Genomic DNA, 16,514 nt, shown 5'->3' with positions numbered 1-16,514 from the left:
GACCACACACATGTGCTTCTCTCTTTGCGATCTCTCCCTGCCCACATATTTTAGGGAATGATGCTCCAGTCCCAAACTCCAGTACTTGCAGAAGGTGCTTCTGTACACCCCATCTGCTGCTGGTAAGAATCCCCTGTTGCCTGTCTGCCTACCTGTCTTCTTTCCATCAGGTACAGAAATACAGCTCTCTAGTATTCTCTGCAATTCCTTCCTTGCCTTTGGAGTGAACTTTCTGGAAGGTTTTTTTTTTGTCCTTTTTAGTACTGTTGCTATTACAATTAGTTCTGTCATTACTTCTGACAGTCACCATATACGGACATAGTCCTTAATCCTTTCACTGCACTTCAAGATCTCTGAGGGCAGATGAAGCATTTCTGATTTTTTCCCCACTCTCTTTTGCTATATCTGGTCACGATAAAATTTACAGAGAATTTATAGAGACTGACATGTACTCTTAAGCTAACCGTTTACTAGGCACCACATACAATTGTACACAAACTGTACCAATATTATTTTGTAATTGAGGATAATGAAACTCAGACAAATTAACAGCTAAGATGTTAAATTAGCTGATCATAATAATTAAGCAGATGAACTCAGATTTACAGCCTCATCTGTCTTATCCCCATGGCATTTCCATGATGCCATGATGATTTGGTTCCAGGACTGGCTTCTGAGCTGAGCTATTTTGCTTATCATTATTGAACCCTAGTTATGACTTGTTCACTGATTTGTTCACTATCTCTAAGAGAATACAGCTTTAAAATATATTATAGCCAATAACTATCTAATTCCTTCCGTATAGACTTTTACAGATAATTCATAGGCCAAAGGGGTAGTTACACAGAATTGTGCATTTAAAATAAAGTCAAATTGTTCATTGCCTTTGTTCACATAATTATTAGTTCCTATTGGTCATCTGCATTCATATTATTTTATGTTTTTTCCATAATTCCACTTAAAAGAAAATGTGTAGTCATCAAATACAGATATATATCAGTTTCTTTGATTGCTTATTTGGAGTCATACTCAGTGGTGCTCAGGGCTAGCCCTGCTGTGTGCTCAGAGATGACTCCTGACAGTGTTCATGGGACCATGTGTGGTGCCTAGGATCGAACCTGGGTCAGCTGCATGCAAGGCAAGTACCCTACTGCTATACTTTAGCTACAACCCTGAATATATTTTTAAAGATAATGTGTCTTTTTCCTTGGTAAAATCAATAATAAATCTACATCATCTGAACATCAAATCTAATTTTCAAAGACCTTTCCACCTGAAGCATTTTCCTAGTCAGTTGTTCTCATCTACATGATCTACTGACAGAATTAGGAGCTGTTTCAGTTCAATAAGACCTCAAAAAAACCAATTACAATCTTATGAAAAATAGTCTGGAACACAAAACAATTTCAATTCTGAGGATGAATAAATAGACTATTGTTTTTGAATAAAAACACCAGATAATCTGGAACCATTTAATTTAAAGTTCATCTTTTTCCAGTCCTTGCTATTCAAAACATATGAACTTAAACCAAGCATACTTTCTGCATCATATTTTCAAATTTTACTAAATTTAATTTTATAGCCTTATTTTTCAAATTCACAAGCTGGAAAAAATGGGTGAAAATAAAAGATAATGTATGTGAAAAATACAGTTGGAAATACATAGCTATCCTTCACACATTCGCTGGCAAATTAATTTAAACAGTGCTGGGAAAGAAATGCGTTATGCAGTAATTAAAGAATGAACTTTTAGCAAGATATTTTGTTTTAATTTAAGATCTTTACTAGTTTTCCTTCACAACAAACATGACTACTTACATCCACAGGCCTGCCATCTGAAGCTCGTGCCGCGATCACAGTCCTACCACGAATATCCACACTATCTTTTTCATCAGTATGACGACTGGCAATTAAATTACAGTCCAGGTAGAGTGAAATGCTCCGAGACTGTATACCAATGCCAAGTTTATGCCACTGACGATCAAACAGAGGACGAATTTCTCGATTTTTAAAAACGTAGTTCAACACATCTCCCGCAGTAGCTCGGAACATAAATTCCACCACCTTCTTTCCTCCATCAACCACTAGAGAAACCTGTGGAATGACAAAGTATCTTTAAAGGTTTCTAAATCCATGTTCAGATTTATCATTAAAGCACAAAAATTAAAACTCAACAGACATTTTAGTATAACCGTGTAACTGAGGCACTTAGTAAAAGTTTAGATGACACTTGTAGCCACCATTTTTGTTAACATAAACACTCCAAATTTCTTATTCTTGTGAATGTAACATGTTTCTTTTTGGAGATATTAACAAAGAGTATGCATGTGCATCTAGCTGTGTAAATATGTACAATGTATGCACAATTATATATATTTATGAAAAGTTCAAGAATTCAAATGTTTATAATTTGGAAACAAGTCCACTTTTTAACCTTTGATATTTTGCATAGTGAAAAAAATCTAATATTTCAACTCAGTATCTTTTTACCACAAAATTGTGTACACTATGAACAAATTAAATGTCCAGTGAAAGGAGAAACATGTCACACAAGTAGCACCATAAAAAGTATCATGCCAATAATTTTGAGATTTATCTTCTCTCTCTGAAGAACCTTTGGCACATTTTGGCACTCTTTATGTCAAAAGTCATGTCTTTCACAAATAACTCTAGATTCCTACTTCCCCTGTGCCGGAGTTTGGGTAGGTATTCTTTCTATGCTCCCATGTTCCCACAAAACTCTATGCTCTACCATACTTGTCATGCTATGATTATGCTCCTTTGCAATGATTTCGCAGGTCACTTCTCCTGTAAAACTAAGCATCACATTTTTAAAAATCTTTATTGAAGTACCGTGATTTACAATACTGTCAATGATGGTTTCCTGTATACGTCATTTCAACACCACACTATCAGAGGACCCAGTGCCTTCGACCAAGGTCTCATAGGCCCCCTACTTCCCATGCCTCCTCCTCAAACTTAGTTCTAGGGGCCATCTCTCCAGTTCCATTGATTTTTGGCCATTTTTGCTCCCTTACATATCCCATACAGGAGAGAGAGATCATTCCATATCTATCTCTCTCTTTCTGACTAATTTTACTCAGCATGACAATCTCTAGATCCATCTCTGTAGTGGCAAATTGCATGATTTTGTCCTTTCTTACAACTGCATAGTTAAGAATTACATTTAAAAAAACCCTATCCTTCAGCGAAGGTCATTTTCTGTTTATCAAGGGATATGTACAACAGGAAGAAATCACACTCTTAAATGTATATGCTCCTAACAAACGACCGGCTAAATATTTAAAACGACTCCTAACAGACTTCAAAGAGGACATCACTAACAGCACAATTGTAGTCGGAGACTTCAATATGGCCTTATCACCTCTAGATAGATCCACAAGAACAAAACTCAACAAGGAAACACTGACTCTGAAGGAAGAAATTGAAGAGAGAGGCCTAATAGACCTATACAGGGCCTTACACCCCAAAAAGAAAGAATACACATTCTTTTCCAGTGCACATGGAACATTTTCAAAAATAGACCATGTACTGGGCCCCAGAACATACCTCAATCGAATCGGAAAAATAAAAATTGTATCTACCATCTTTTCAGACCACGATGCGCTGAAGATAGAAGCTAACCACCCACAAATACGGAAAATCAAATCAAACACCTGGAAATTAAACAATTCCATGTTGAACAATGAGTGGGTCAAGAAGGAAATCAAGGAAGAAATCAAAAGATACTTAGAAACAAATGAGAATGAAGACACGAGCTACCAAAACCTATGGGACGCAGCTAAAGCCGTGTTAAGGGGAAAATTTATAGCTCTCCAAGCATTCCTCAGGAAGGAAGAAAGGATCCACATAGATAGCTTGACTTCACGACTCAAGACCCTAGAAAAGGACCAGAGAAAGGACCCCAAACCAGACCGAAGGAAAGAAATAATAAAAATTAGAGCAGAAATTAATGACATCGAAACCAAAAAAACAATCCGAAAGATCAATGAAACAAAGAGTTGGTTCTTTGAGAAAATAAATAAGATTGATAAACCGCTAGCAAGTCTCACAAAGAAAGAAAGAGAGAAAACTCTAATAAATCGAATCAGAAATGAAAAGGGGGACATCATAACAGAAACCAGTGAGATTCAAAAGATCATTAGAGACTACTTTGAAAGTCTTTACGCCACAAAAAAGGAGAACCTAAAAGAAATGGATGGATTCCTTGATTCCTATAATCTCCCAACACTGAAGAAAGAAGACCTGGAATACCTGAATAGACCCATCAATGTTAAGGAAATTGAAACGGTAATCAAAAACCTCCCCAAAAACAAAAGCCCAGGCCCAGATGGTTTCACTGGCGAATTCTTCCAAACATTTAAAGAAGACCTATTGCCTGTTTTCCTCAAACTTTTCCAGGAAATTGAAAAAACAGGAACTCTCCCAAACAGTTTCTATGAAGCACATATCTCCCTAATACCAAAAGCAAACAAAGACACCACTAAGAAAGAAAATTACAGACCAATTTCCCTGATGAACACCGATGCGAAGATCCTCAACAAAATACTAGCAAATAGGATCCAACAACTCATCAAAAAGATCATACATCACGACCAAGTGGGATTCATCCCAGGGATGCAAGGATGGTTTAACATTCGGAAATCAATCAACATAATCCAGCATATCAACAAAAGTAAAGATAAAAACCATATGATCATATCAATAGATGCAGAGAAAGCATTTGACAAGATCCAACATCCTTTCATGATGAAAACCCTCGCCAAAATGGGGTTTGAAGGAACTTTCCTCAAGATAGTCGAAGCCATCTATCACAAGCCTACGGCAAGCATTATCCTCAACGGGGAAAAACTAAGGGCCTTTCCTCTGAGATCAGGCACAAGACAAGGATGCCCACTCTCACCACTCCTCTTCAATATAGTACTGGAAGTACTTGCGATAGCTATTAGACAAGAAAAAGAGATTAAGGGCATCCAGATAGGAAGGGAAGAAATCAAACTCTCACTATTTGCAGACGACATGATACTATATCTAGAGAAGCCTAAAACCTCTACTAAGAAACTCTTAGAAACAATAGACTTATACAGTAAAGTTGCAGGCTACAAAATCAATACCCAAAAATCCATGGCCTTCATATATGCAAACAATGAGGCAGAGGAAAGGGACATGAAAAAAGCAATCCCATTCACAATCGTGCCCCAGAAAATCAGGTACCTCGGAATCAGCTTAACCAAGGAAGTAAAAGACCTTTACAAAGAAAACTACATAACGCTACTCCATGAAATCAAAGAGGACATGAGGAAATGGAAACATATACCCTGCTCGTGGATAGGGAGAATCAATGTTGTCAAAATGGCAATACTCCCTAAAGCATTATACAGATTCAATGCGATCCCTTTAAGTATACCCATGACATTCTTCAAAGAAATGGATCAAGCAATCCTAAAATTCATATGGAATAACAAACGTCCAAGGATAGCTAAAACAATTCTTGGGAAAAAGATGATGGGAGGCATCACCATCCCCAACCTCAAACTTTACTACAAAGCAGTAACAATTAAAACAGCATGGTACTGGAACAAAGGCAGAGCCGTAGACCAATGGAACAGGGTGGAATATCCCTACACACAACCCCAAATGTATGACCATCTAATCTTTGATAAGGGAGCAAGAGATGTGAAGTGGAGCAAGGAAAGCCTCTTTAACAAATGGTGCTGGCACAACTGGACAACCACATGCAAAAAAATGGGTTTAGACCTTGACCTGACACCATGCACAAAAGTCAGATCAAAATGGATTAAAGACCTCAACATTAGACCACAAACCATAAGGTACATTGAAGACAAGGTCGGCGAAATCCTCCACGATATTGAAGATAAAGGTATCTTCAAAGGTGACACGGAACTAAGCAATCTAGTAAAAACAGAGATCAACAAATGGGACTACATTAAACTAAAAAGCTTCTGCACCGCAAGAGATACAGTGACCAGAATACAAAGACTATCCACAGAATGGGAAAGGATATTTACACAATACCCATCCGATAAGGGGTTGATATCAATGGTATATAAAGCACTGGTTGAACTCTACAAGAAGAAAACATCCAACCCCATCAAAAAATGGGGCGAAGAAATGAACAGAAACTTTACCAAGGAAGAAATACGAATGGCCAAAAGGCACATGAAAAAGTGCTCTGCATCACTAATCATCAGAGAGATGCAGATCAAAACAACTTTGAGATACCACCTCACACCACAGAGACTAGCACACATCCAAAAGAACAAAAGCAACCGCTGTTGGAGAGGATGTGGGGAGAAAGGGACCCTTCTTCACTGCTGGTGGGAATGCCGACTGGTTCAGCCCTTCTGGAAAACAATTTGGACGACTCTCAAAAAATTAGATATTGAATTCCCATTTGACCCAGCAATACCACTGCTGGGAATATATCCCAGAGAGGCAAAAAAGTACAATCGAAACAACATCTGCACATGTATGTTCATCGCAGCACTGTTTACAATAGCCAGAATCTGGAAAAAACCCGAATGCCCCAGAACAGATGACTGGTTGAGGAAACTTTGGTACATCTATACAATGGAATACTATGCAGCTGTTAGAAAAAAGGAGGTCAAGAATTTTGTAGTCAAGTGGATGGGCATGAAAAGTTTCATGCTGAGTCAAATGAGTCAGAAAGAGAGAGACAGACATAGAAAGATTGCACTCATCTATGGTATATAGAATAACAGAGTGGGAGACTAACACTCAAGAACTGTAGAAATAAGTACCAGGAGGTTGACTCCATGGCTTCGAGGCTGGCCTCACGTTCCGGGGAAAGGTCAACTCAGAGAAGCGATCACCAACTACATTGTAGTCGAAGGCCATGTGGGGGAAGGGAGTTGCGGGCTGAATGAGGGCTAGAGACTGAGCACAGCGGCTACTCAACACCTTTATTGCAAACCACAACAGCTAATTAGAGAGAGAAAACAGAAGGGAATGCCTTGCCACAGTGGCAGGGTGGGGTGGGGGGGAGATGGGATTGGGGAGGGTGGGAGGGACACTGGGTTTACGGGTGGTGGAGAATGGGCACTGGTGAAGGGATGGGTTCCAAACTTTGTATGAGGGAAGTATAAGCACAAAAGTGTATAAATCTGTAACTGTACCCTCACGGTGATTCTCTAATTAAAAATAAATAAATTAAAAAAAAAAACCCTATCCTTGTATATTAGTATCTAGCATGTGTCTAATACATTTTTATTGATGAAATCATATTTAAATGATTCACCAAGGATTGTTTAATGAAACAATAAACATTTTAAAAGTAATATATATCAGAGGTGTTAAGAGATAAAGAAGTTATTAGTGAGGTGGTACTGGTGTGAGTAAGTCAGTCATGAAGGAAGGGAAGTTTAAGCATCTTGAAACAAAATATGAATGTCATTCTAACTACTCTGCTGACATGCAACATAGTAGTGATATCACTATGACCATTTTAACTATCAAAATGTTCACATTTCCCTGCAGATAATGACTTTAAGAGACAATCTTCAATCACTGATTCTACTCCAGAAGTCAAACAAACAACTACAAGATTCATCTGATCTAAACACAACAACTTAAAAACAACAACTAAGGAGTATGGATTTCATATTTTCTTACCTGTGCCATATTCTGCTGGTTTAAAACTTGCCACAGAAACCACCGCTCCTTCTTGGTATTTCTTCGAACACGAAATGTGGCTGTTATGGCATATTCCTCAGGAAGGCCTTTGGGAAATATCTTCCTGTAAGAGAAGAACAAAGAACTATTAAGGGAAAACTAAAAGTAAAACTACAACCTAAAAGTATTAAGGGAAAATGTTCTATGTAGAACATCTGAGCTAAATTTGTCTCACTGAATTCATAATTCATTATGATTTTTCAAGTAATCTATCGAGTAGATAGACATAAACAATCAAGTCTACATTACTGCATTAAGTTTCAGGAAACCATAATACCGAGAAATGTTTGTAGAGACAGATATCTTCTGAAAAGGCATCATCCTATTGTTGGCTCAGGATAAAAGGCCAAACCTTGTCCAGAGTCTATTCACAGGCAAGAATGATGCCCTGATAAGAAAGAGATCATTCAGAGACCACCCAAACTAAAATTCCTTCTCCTCAGGCAACTCCCTACCAAGAACTCTTTATCTGCACAAGAGTCCAAGCTGAAATAGCTTGAGAAAAAATCAGTTTAAAATCACTCCCCAAAGTTACTGGGGGCACTCCATTTTAGAGTTGCTCACCCAGTTTGGGTGCTTAATTTCTCCTTTTTACTTTATAGCACTACGTTCTGGAGATGCCTGTGTCCTTCTTTCCAGTGCATAATTTCTCTTACTTTGAGGTTCAAGAGAAGCCCACATCCTTCTTAGAATTAATATTCCCCCATTAATAGAGCTATGTAGCCATCCTATCTTCTGCAATTCTTTTTTACAAGGAGAAACAAGAACCTAGGTGAAGATAGGAACTTCTCCTTTTTCTGAAAGACTATAATCCTCCCTCAGTTAAGAACTGCGGTCTACTGAAAACACAAGTGCCTGAGACCAAGAGCGTATCTCTCAGGTGCAGCTGGATAGGTGCCTTATAAGCTGGCATGACCTTAGTGGCCAGGTCTTGCTGAAGCGCACATAGACTACCAGTCCTCCCCTTCCCAGCTATTTAACACCCCACCACTAATTACTTATGTACTTTTCATCCTTATTCCATGTGTCCTGCATTTTTTCACTTTCTATATGATGGTATTAAAACTTGGGATATGGAAAAGTAAGAAGACTAAAATACTGTGTTGTGGTACACCCTTACAAGAAGTACCAGCAGAAAAGAATATTGAGACAAATCACACTGGCAAACAGTAATAACTATATATAGATGTATATATATAGTTGTTATATTTATTTAGTTGTTATATATATTCTGTCACTGTCATCCCGTTGCTCATTGATTTGTTCGAGCGGGTACCAGTAACGTCTCTCATTGAGAGACTTATTGTTACTGTTTTTGGCATATCCAAGACTCAAGGGTAGCTTGCCAGGCTCTGCCGTGTGGGCTCAATACTCTCAGTAGCTTACTGGACTCTCTGAGAGGGGCGGAGGAATCGAACACGGGTCGGCTGCATGAAAGGTGAGCGCCCTACCGCTGTGCTATAAATAATGCCCCTGGTTTAATTGGTAGACAGAAAAAATTTCAAGGGCCCCTGATATCACGTAAGTAAATTTTCCTGAAGAAATTTTATTAAAGTTCTAAAGATGAAATTCTTCTTGTTATTTCTTAAAATCAACTTAAGACTGATGATAAATATAATAGTATTATTGTTAATTGCATCAAAATAAAACAAAATATTAAAATCCTTCCTAAATTGCAGAAAGAAGCCAAGAAAACCTCCATATCCTTTTGCCTCAATCTTCTTTCAAATCACTGGTCTCACTGGAGCCATGAAGAAGCTCAGAGGAAAATTTCACAAGGAGCATATCTTATATTTAGACATCCATTATAAAACAAGGAGAAACACATTCAAGCTTACTCGTGTAAAGTTGTCTGCGTCATACATAAAAATGTTACGGGGCAAAAATCTTTATTTTCTTTTAAAAGATCATTAGGAAAAGGAGGTAAAATTTTTCTCAAGAGCTAACATTAGTGAGGAGAAATTTTTTATATAAAGAAAATACCATACATTGAGATGGTAAACACTAACTTTGAATATTAAACTCAGGCCTATTTAAACTGACACCCGCTTACAGAATTTGACAACGAAACTTTCATGGAGAGTTTTGAAATTTTGATTTAATTTTTTTTCTACAGATAAGTCATATGTCAGAGGGAAATCAGGAAAAATTATGGAAAAGTTGTTCTGGACTAAAGTTCTCATTTACTTGGTTAGAATACATGTTTATGTACATATGTATTCATATATGTATATATTATGTATATATAAATGTCTATGTTTTTTAAACCAGTTTAATTGAGGTACTGTGATTTATGATACTGTTAGTCATACTTTTCATGAATACATCATTGGAACACCACACCCATTATCAGAGAGCCCGCTTCTCTCCACCAATGTCCTAAGGTTTCTCCCCCTCCACAGCCTCCCCACCCACCATCCAAATCCCCCATCCCGCACCCCCACCTCAAACTCCAATTCCATGTAAACTCAGTTCTGCAGAAAAATCTACAATACTGATGATTTTGCCATTTGATGTTCCCTATTAATTATTCCCCATTATACCCCACATATGAGAGAGTTCATTATTTGCATTATTACTATTACTATTATTTTAATTGTGGAAGTAATGAAACCTACACAGATGCAAATGAATAAAGCTAAACTTCTGGAATTACACAAAGCTGTAAATCAAAGATAAGTTGATATAATTTTTTCAAAAGCTGTAGGTTTCTCTTTAACGTGCATAAAGAGTTAAAAATTAATAGCATGAATGATTAATACTAATACACTTTAAAATTTACATGAAACATATTAATCCTAAAAATGTGTAATTTAGTATCAGTGAGGACAAGATAACTCTAAAAACTTAAAAAATAAATTCTGAATAGGGTCCCTGTATGTTTTCTTCTTGAGGATATAACAAATGAAAGACAACTGGTTTTATTCCTTTTATATTATTACATTCTCTTAAATTAGCAACCTAATAATGATTTTTTTCTAATTCATTGAAAGAAAAACATAAAGAAAAATAACTTGATAAATCACAGTGCCTTAATAATAATAATAATGATAATAATAATAACAATAATAATAAAGTTTCTAATGGCAAGAATGACCACACAGGAGTTAATGATCCTGCCTTGCAAGCAAGCCATGCTGGTTCAACCCCAGCACAACATATGCTCCTTCCCCTCCCTAGTACCAATAGGAATGACTTCTAAGTACAGAGCCAGGAGAAAGCCCTTAGTACCAGCATGTTTGGCCTGAAAATAAAAAAAGGAAGGAAGGAAGGAAGGAAGGAAGGAAGGAAGGAAGGAAGGAAGGAAGGAAGGAAGGAAGGAAGGAAGGAAGGAAGGAAGGAAGGAAGGAAGGAAGGAAGGAAGGAAAGAAGGAAGGAAGGAAAGAAGGGAGGGAGGGAGGGAGGGAGGAAGGAAGGAAGGAAGGAAGGAAGGAAGGAAGGAAGGAAGGAAGGAAGGAAGGAAGGAAGGAAGGAAGGAAGGAAGGAAGGGAGGAAGAAAGGGAGGGAGGGAGGGAGGGAGGGAAGGAGAAAGGGGAGAGGGAGGGAGGAAGGGAGGGAGGGGAGGGAAGGTGGGGAGGGAGGAAGGGGAGGGAAACTGGGGAGGGAAGGGGGGAGAGAAGGAGGGAAGGGAGGGAGGAAGGGAGGGATGAGGAAGGGAGGAATGGAGGGAGAAAAGGAGGTAATGAAGGAATGAAGGGAGGGAGGGAGAATGGGAGGGAAGGCGGGGAGGGAAGGGGAGAGGGAGGGGAGGGAGGGAAGGGAGGGGAAGGGAGAGAATGGGAGGGAAAGGAGGGAATGAAGGAGGGAAGGGAGGGGGAAGGGAAGGGAAGGGAAGGGAAGGGAAGGGAAGGGAAGGGAAGGGAAGGGAAGGGAAGGGAAGGGAAGGGAAGGGAAGGGAGGGGTGGGGAAGAGAAGGGAGGAAGTGAGGGAAAGAGAGAGGGAGGAAGGGAGGCAGGAAGGGAGGGAGAAAGGAGGAGAGGGAGGGAGAAAGGAAGGAAGGAAGGAAGGAAGGAAGGAAGGAAGGAAGGAAGGAAGGAAGGAAGGAAGGAAGGAAGGAAGGAAGGAAGAACAAAGAAAGAGCTTATATTAAAAAAAATTCAACAGTAATTACTATATTTATTTAAGTAATGATGTTCAATAAAATACAAAAAACACAAAAAAATAATGAATGGTTGATACCTACTATTTATAAGGCTGAAAGGTAAGTTTAAGCTGAGTTTAGGTAGATGTGAGAAATAACAACATCCTTCAAAAAAAAAAGCCATTCAAATGGAGACTTAAAACTAGTTCGCTGCATCAAAGCTACTTTTACACAGAAAACCTTAACCCTGCCCCCCAGATTCCCACGTGCCCCTCCACCCTACAAGGCCACCACAAACCAAAACAATTATGTTACCACCTTGCTTCCAAGAGTTTATCTTCTTATCAGATTTTTTATTTGATTATTTTAGGACCTTATCTTTATCTCACTTGTTCTGGAATTTGACAATGCTATTTCCTGGGGCTTTTTCTTTTGGGGGGAGGGGATTCTTCCATTGGTAGTATTGAATACATCTTTCAATATTGCTTGCAATTTTCTGCTTTTTATCCCATTCTCCAAGTTGATTCTTTTAGCATATTTATCTTAAGTGTTCTGGAATTTGACAATGCTATTTCCTGGAGGTTATTCTTTTACTTGTGCAAAGACAACAAGTTTCTGGTGTGCGTGTGTGTGTATGTGTGTGTGTGTGTGTGTGTGATGATTGAGATAAGTTTTTTACAGAGTTATTCATAATACAGTTTTCTCAGGCATTCAGATATTCAATATTTCAGCACCAATCTCACCAACCTAATAGGCACAAACATAATTTACTTCGTATTGCTTGCATAATTTCATTTGCCATTTTGGCAAATGACAAAATGGCAAATGACATTATCAGAAAATACATCAACAAAAGAGAACTTATGCTAATTGTTATCGCTCACAATGGTCTTCACTGAAGTCCTTGTCTAAGATTTTACTAAGCTGGGCCGGGTGGAGTCTTCTGCACTATTTTTTTCTCTCATTGCGCTTGGTGAGCTTTCATCAGATTTGCTGAGCTTCTGGGCTGTTAGTGCTGTGAAAAAGGGAGGATCTGTTGTGCTGTGTGCTGGGCAGTTTATATGTGAGAGGAGGTCAGGTGTAGTGGCTGCCAGGCCTCTCTGGAAAGGAGGAAAATCGGTCCAGGGGAGGTAAATTTTTAATTATTTTCTACATATAATTTTCCTCTCCCAGGATCTCCCATGTGATGTTCCGGAGGCCCAAGGATGCCATTGACAGTTCTCAGCCAATCAGACCAAGTCAATGCCAGTGCCTGAGAATGCCTTCCTACTCAGGCCGTGAAGTACTGAGCATAACCTGGACCACCGGTGGTCATGTGGCCTGGGGGAACACAAGACGCTGGGTATCAAGCCAAGCTCAGGCGTATACCCTTGGAACTAACTATATCAAAGCCTTACTCCACTGTTAATGATAATTTTCTCATCCTTTCTCTTATTTTTTTTACCTCCTTGTTTATTCTGCTTTCTCAAATTTTCCCTACAACATTTCCCATTATTTTCATGTAAATTTAATTCCCAGAATTCTCTTATGTTCTATTTTCAAAATAACATACATGTTTTATATTAGATCTGTTATGTTATAAATCAAGTGGGTATAAATTATTTTCTCTGCATCTTTGAATAAATTCATTTCATCTAGGGTAGTTTGCTTCATCTGATAGTTTGGCCACTCTCTTTCATATTGGAAGGACACTCAATTATACCTGGTGATTTTTTGCATGCATTTATATTTAACAATGAATCAATGAAGCTGATGGCAAAATTTCTGTATTCAGGCACAATGTATCGATGAATAAAGTTAACCACTAGCATGATCAGCTGGTGTTTTACACTAAAAGTCCCTCTAATAGGAAGTTCAGCTTCTCTAAAAATCCTAATTCCCACTTGGTAAAATGCATTTACTGGGATGCAGAGATTCTGGAAAGAGGGGGATACCACAATTTAGTAGAGAATTTAACTTTTTATTTGTTATTTCTGTCAGACCTCCTGCTAGAGCACCTGCTATTCATATTTGGAAGCTCCTTGGAAAGGTATCTTTCGCAATAATAAAATCCCTTACCGCTTATCTGGATGGATCAGTTAGGAAATAAAGAGGTAATCTGTGTTCCTTCTATTCACCATTTTTCTCTACTACACATACATTAAGGTGCATGTGTGTGCCCACACACACACACACACACACGCACACACTTTAGCAGTGTGTCTTTAGAGTTTGTTTTCTCCTAGTGATGAGTTTCTTAAATGTCCAAATGAGGTAAAAAAAAAAAAACAACCCTACTTCTCACCAGTATACTTCATCCTGCAATAACGCAGGTTCAATCTTAAAAAAAAATTCTTTATTAAGATACTGTGATATACTGTTAATGATAATTTTATACATACTTAATTCCAACACAGCAACCACCATCAGAGTATCCACTTTCCTATACCAAGGTCCCAAAGGCCCCTCCCATTCAACCATACATTCATACTCCTTAAACTCAGTTCTGTGAAACAATTCTTCAGTTCTGTTGCCTTTAGACACTTGTTGCTCCCTTAATCTTTATCTGTAAATCTCAAATATGAAGGAAATTATTCAGTGTCTATCCCTTTCCTCTGACTGACTTCACTCAACATGACATCCTCTAATTCCATCAATGTAGCAGCAGATTGGATGACTGTTCTTTCTCAGAGCTGCATAGTATCCCATTTCCATCACACACACAACATACACACACACATATATGTGTGTTGTTTATGTGTGTGTATATCACAACTCCTTGACCTCATTTGTAGTTGGGCAGTTTGTTGTTGCCATATGTAGGCTATTGCACCCAGTACTGCAATGAAGATAGGTGTGCATATATTCTTTCAAATTAATGTTTTTGTGCTTTGGGAATAGATGTGAAAACTGGTATCTCTGCATCATACGGGAGTTGTACTTTTACTTTTCTTAAGAAAATATCCATATTTCTTTCTATAGAAGCTGAACTGAATAGCATTCCCAGCAACAGCGAATGTGCATTCCTTTTCCATCACAAATCCATCAACATAACTTTCTGAGTTGGTTATGTTTTCTTTTCTTTTCCTTATGTTTTCTTTAGAACCTATTGTAATATGTACTTCTTTCTCTAGTATTTTCATCTCTCAATTTGTACTGTCATTTCTGCTGTTTTGAGGGTCAATTTTTTTCTTTTTGGGTCACACTCGGCAATGCACAGAGGTTACTCCTGGCTCTGCACTCAGGAATCACCCCTGGCGGTGCTCAGGGGACCATATGGGATGCTGGGAATCAAACCTGGGTTGGTCACGTGCAAGGCAAATGCCATACCCACTGTGCTATTGCTCCAGCCCCCAAAAAATTTTAAGAAACTTTTAGTTTTCCATCTCTAATGCCTCTTTTGTCTATGTTTACAAATAAATGCCTGTCTTTCTTTCCAGGAAATCGACAAAACTTCCATCAACCTTGCTATACTTTTCCATCTATTACCCCCTATCTCTCTACAAAACCACCTAAACGAATACCATTTAGGTCTGCCAGAGGCCATTTAGGTATTCGTTTAAATCAAGTGGATTATCAGCATCCACTTGGTTCTTAACCCCAATTTGTTCGAACGCATTCCCAGTCAGATGATCTATTTTTTCTCAGTCCTCATTGTTCTAAGTTCTGAAGTTTTTAATCACTGAAAGACATTTTATAGGGAGTCATAACCACATAGCTTTCTTCATTTTGGGTAGAAATGTGCGTAGAAACATGCACAGGTATTTTCCTCCTCAAATTTGCATAGGAAAGGTAAAGAAACCTAATTAGTAACAGCAACTGACACACATCCTCAACAGAAGAGGCAAGTGTGGAATAAGGGAACTGAGCTCCCAGCCTGTCTATGGAGGACAGATTTCACTTACTTTTAGCCAACTGCTACCATCTGGGAATGTGAGTCCAGCATTGTCTGATCATCCCAGGTTTCCAGAAAAACCAAATATCCAGATTTTAATCTGAAATACTTTTGGCAATTATTCATATTTTTCATAAACATGGACCAGGCCAACAATATATGAGCCAAACAAAATCAGCAGCTGCTGATTGTCAAACATAGATCTACACAAATGTTTTCTGAAAATTGCCATGTGTAGAGTATTATAAAATTTAAAAAGTGGAAAAGGAAGGTTTTTAATCATCTCAAATTGTTTTTTAAAATCAGTTGGGAAAGGGAAGCTACCCACAGATGATATAAATAAGAGATATAAATTAGAATAATAGGAAATCACTGCAGACGGCCAAAATTATAACTAAATTTTGTGAATGGGAAGCCTTGTGTTAGGAATATTACTGCTTTATGATTCTTCTAAAGGCTATATAGTAGATGTTAGAAAATCTTTCACAGTTTGGAGAAAAGAACAGCAGTTATCAAATGGAGTGGAGTAGAGATGCTTAAAAAATTCTCACTGTGGATACTTGAAAAATTCTTACTGTGGAAAAAATTCTCACTGAATTCAAATTCCCTTAGGCTTCCATGCAATTAATTCTTCTGGGGCTCCTACTGCTGCAATTCAGCATTTCCACCAAAGCACAGCTGTTCACAGAGGTTTTTGTTCTCAACTCACTTCTATTTTTTTTTCTGCCAGAGGCCATGTGTGTATTTACAACCTCTTTCACAGACTATACAATAATCCATAGATGGCGGAGCAGTCAGCCTATAAGGAACATATGTGGTTGTCCT

General features: G+C 38.2%; 1 protein-coding gene across 1 annotated transcript in view; it reads right to left on the bottom strand.

The window, feature by feature from the left end:
• Nucleotides 1-16,514, bottom strand: part of COL19A1 (collagen type XIX alpha 1 chain) — a 383,293-nt gene that overhangs the window by 309,877 nt on the left and 56,902 nt on the right. The window contains exons 5-6 of the mRNA XM_004605970.2: nucleotides 7,675-7,798; nucleotides 1,819-2,094 (exon numbers count right to left, since the gene is read on the bottom strand). Coding sequence (XP_004606027.2) covers nucleotides 1,819-2,094; nucleotides 7,675-7,798 — 400 coding nt within the window. The remainder of the gene's footprint in view (nucleotides 1-1,818; nucleotides 2,095-7,674; nucleotides 7,799-16,514) is intronic.

Source organism: Sorex araneus, chromosome 4 (genome assembly GCF_027595985.1).
Source record: "Sorex araneus isolate mSorAra2 chromosome 4, mSorAra2.pri, whole genome shotgun sequence".
Lineage (NCBI taxonomy): Eukaryota > Metazoa > Chordata > Mammalia > Eulipotyphla > Soricidae > Sorex > Sorex araneus.
This window is presented reverse-complemented; position numbering and strand designations above follow the sequence as displayed.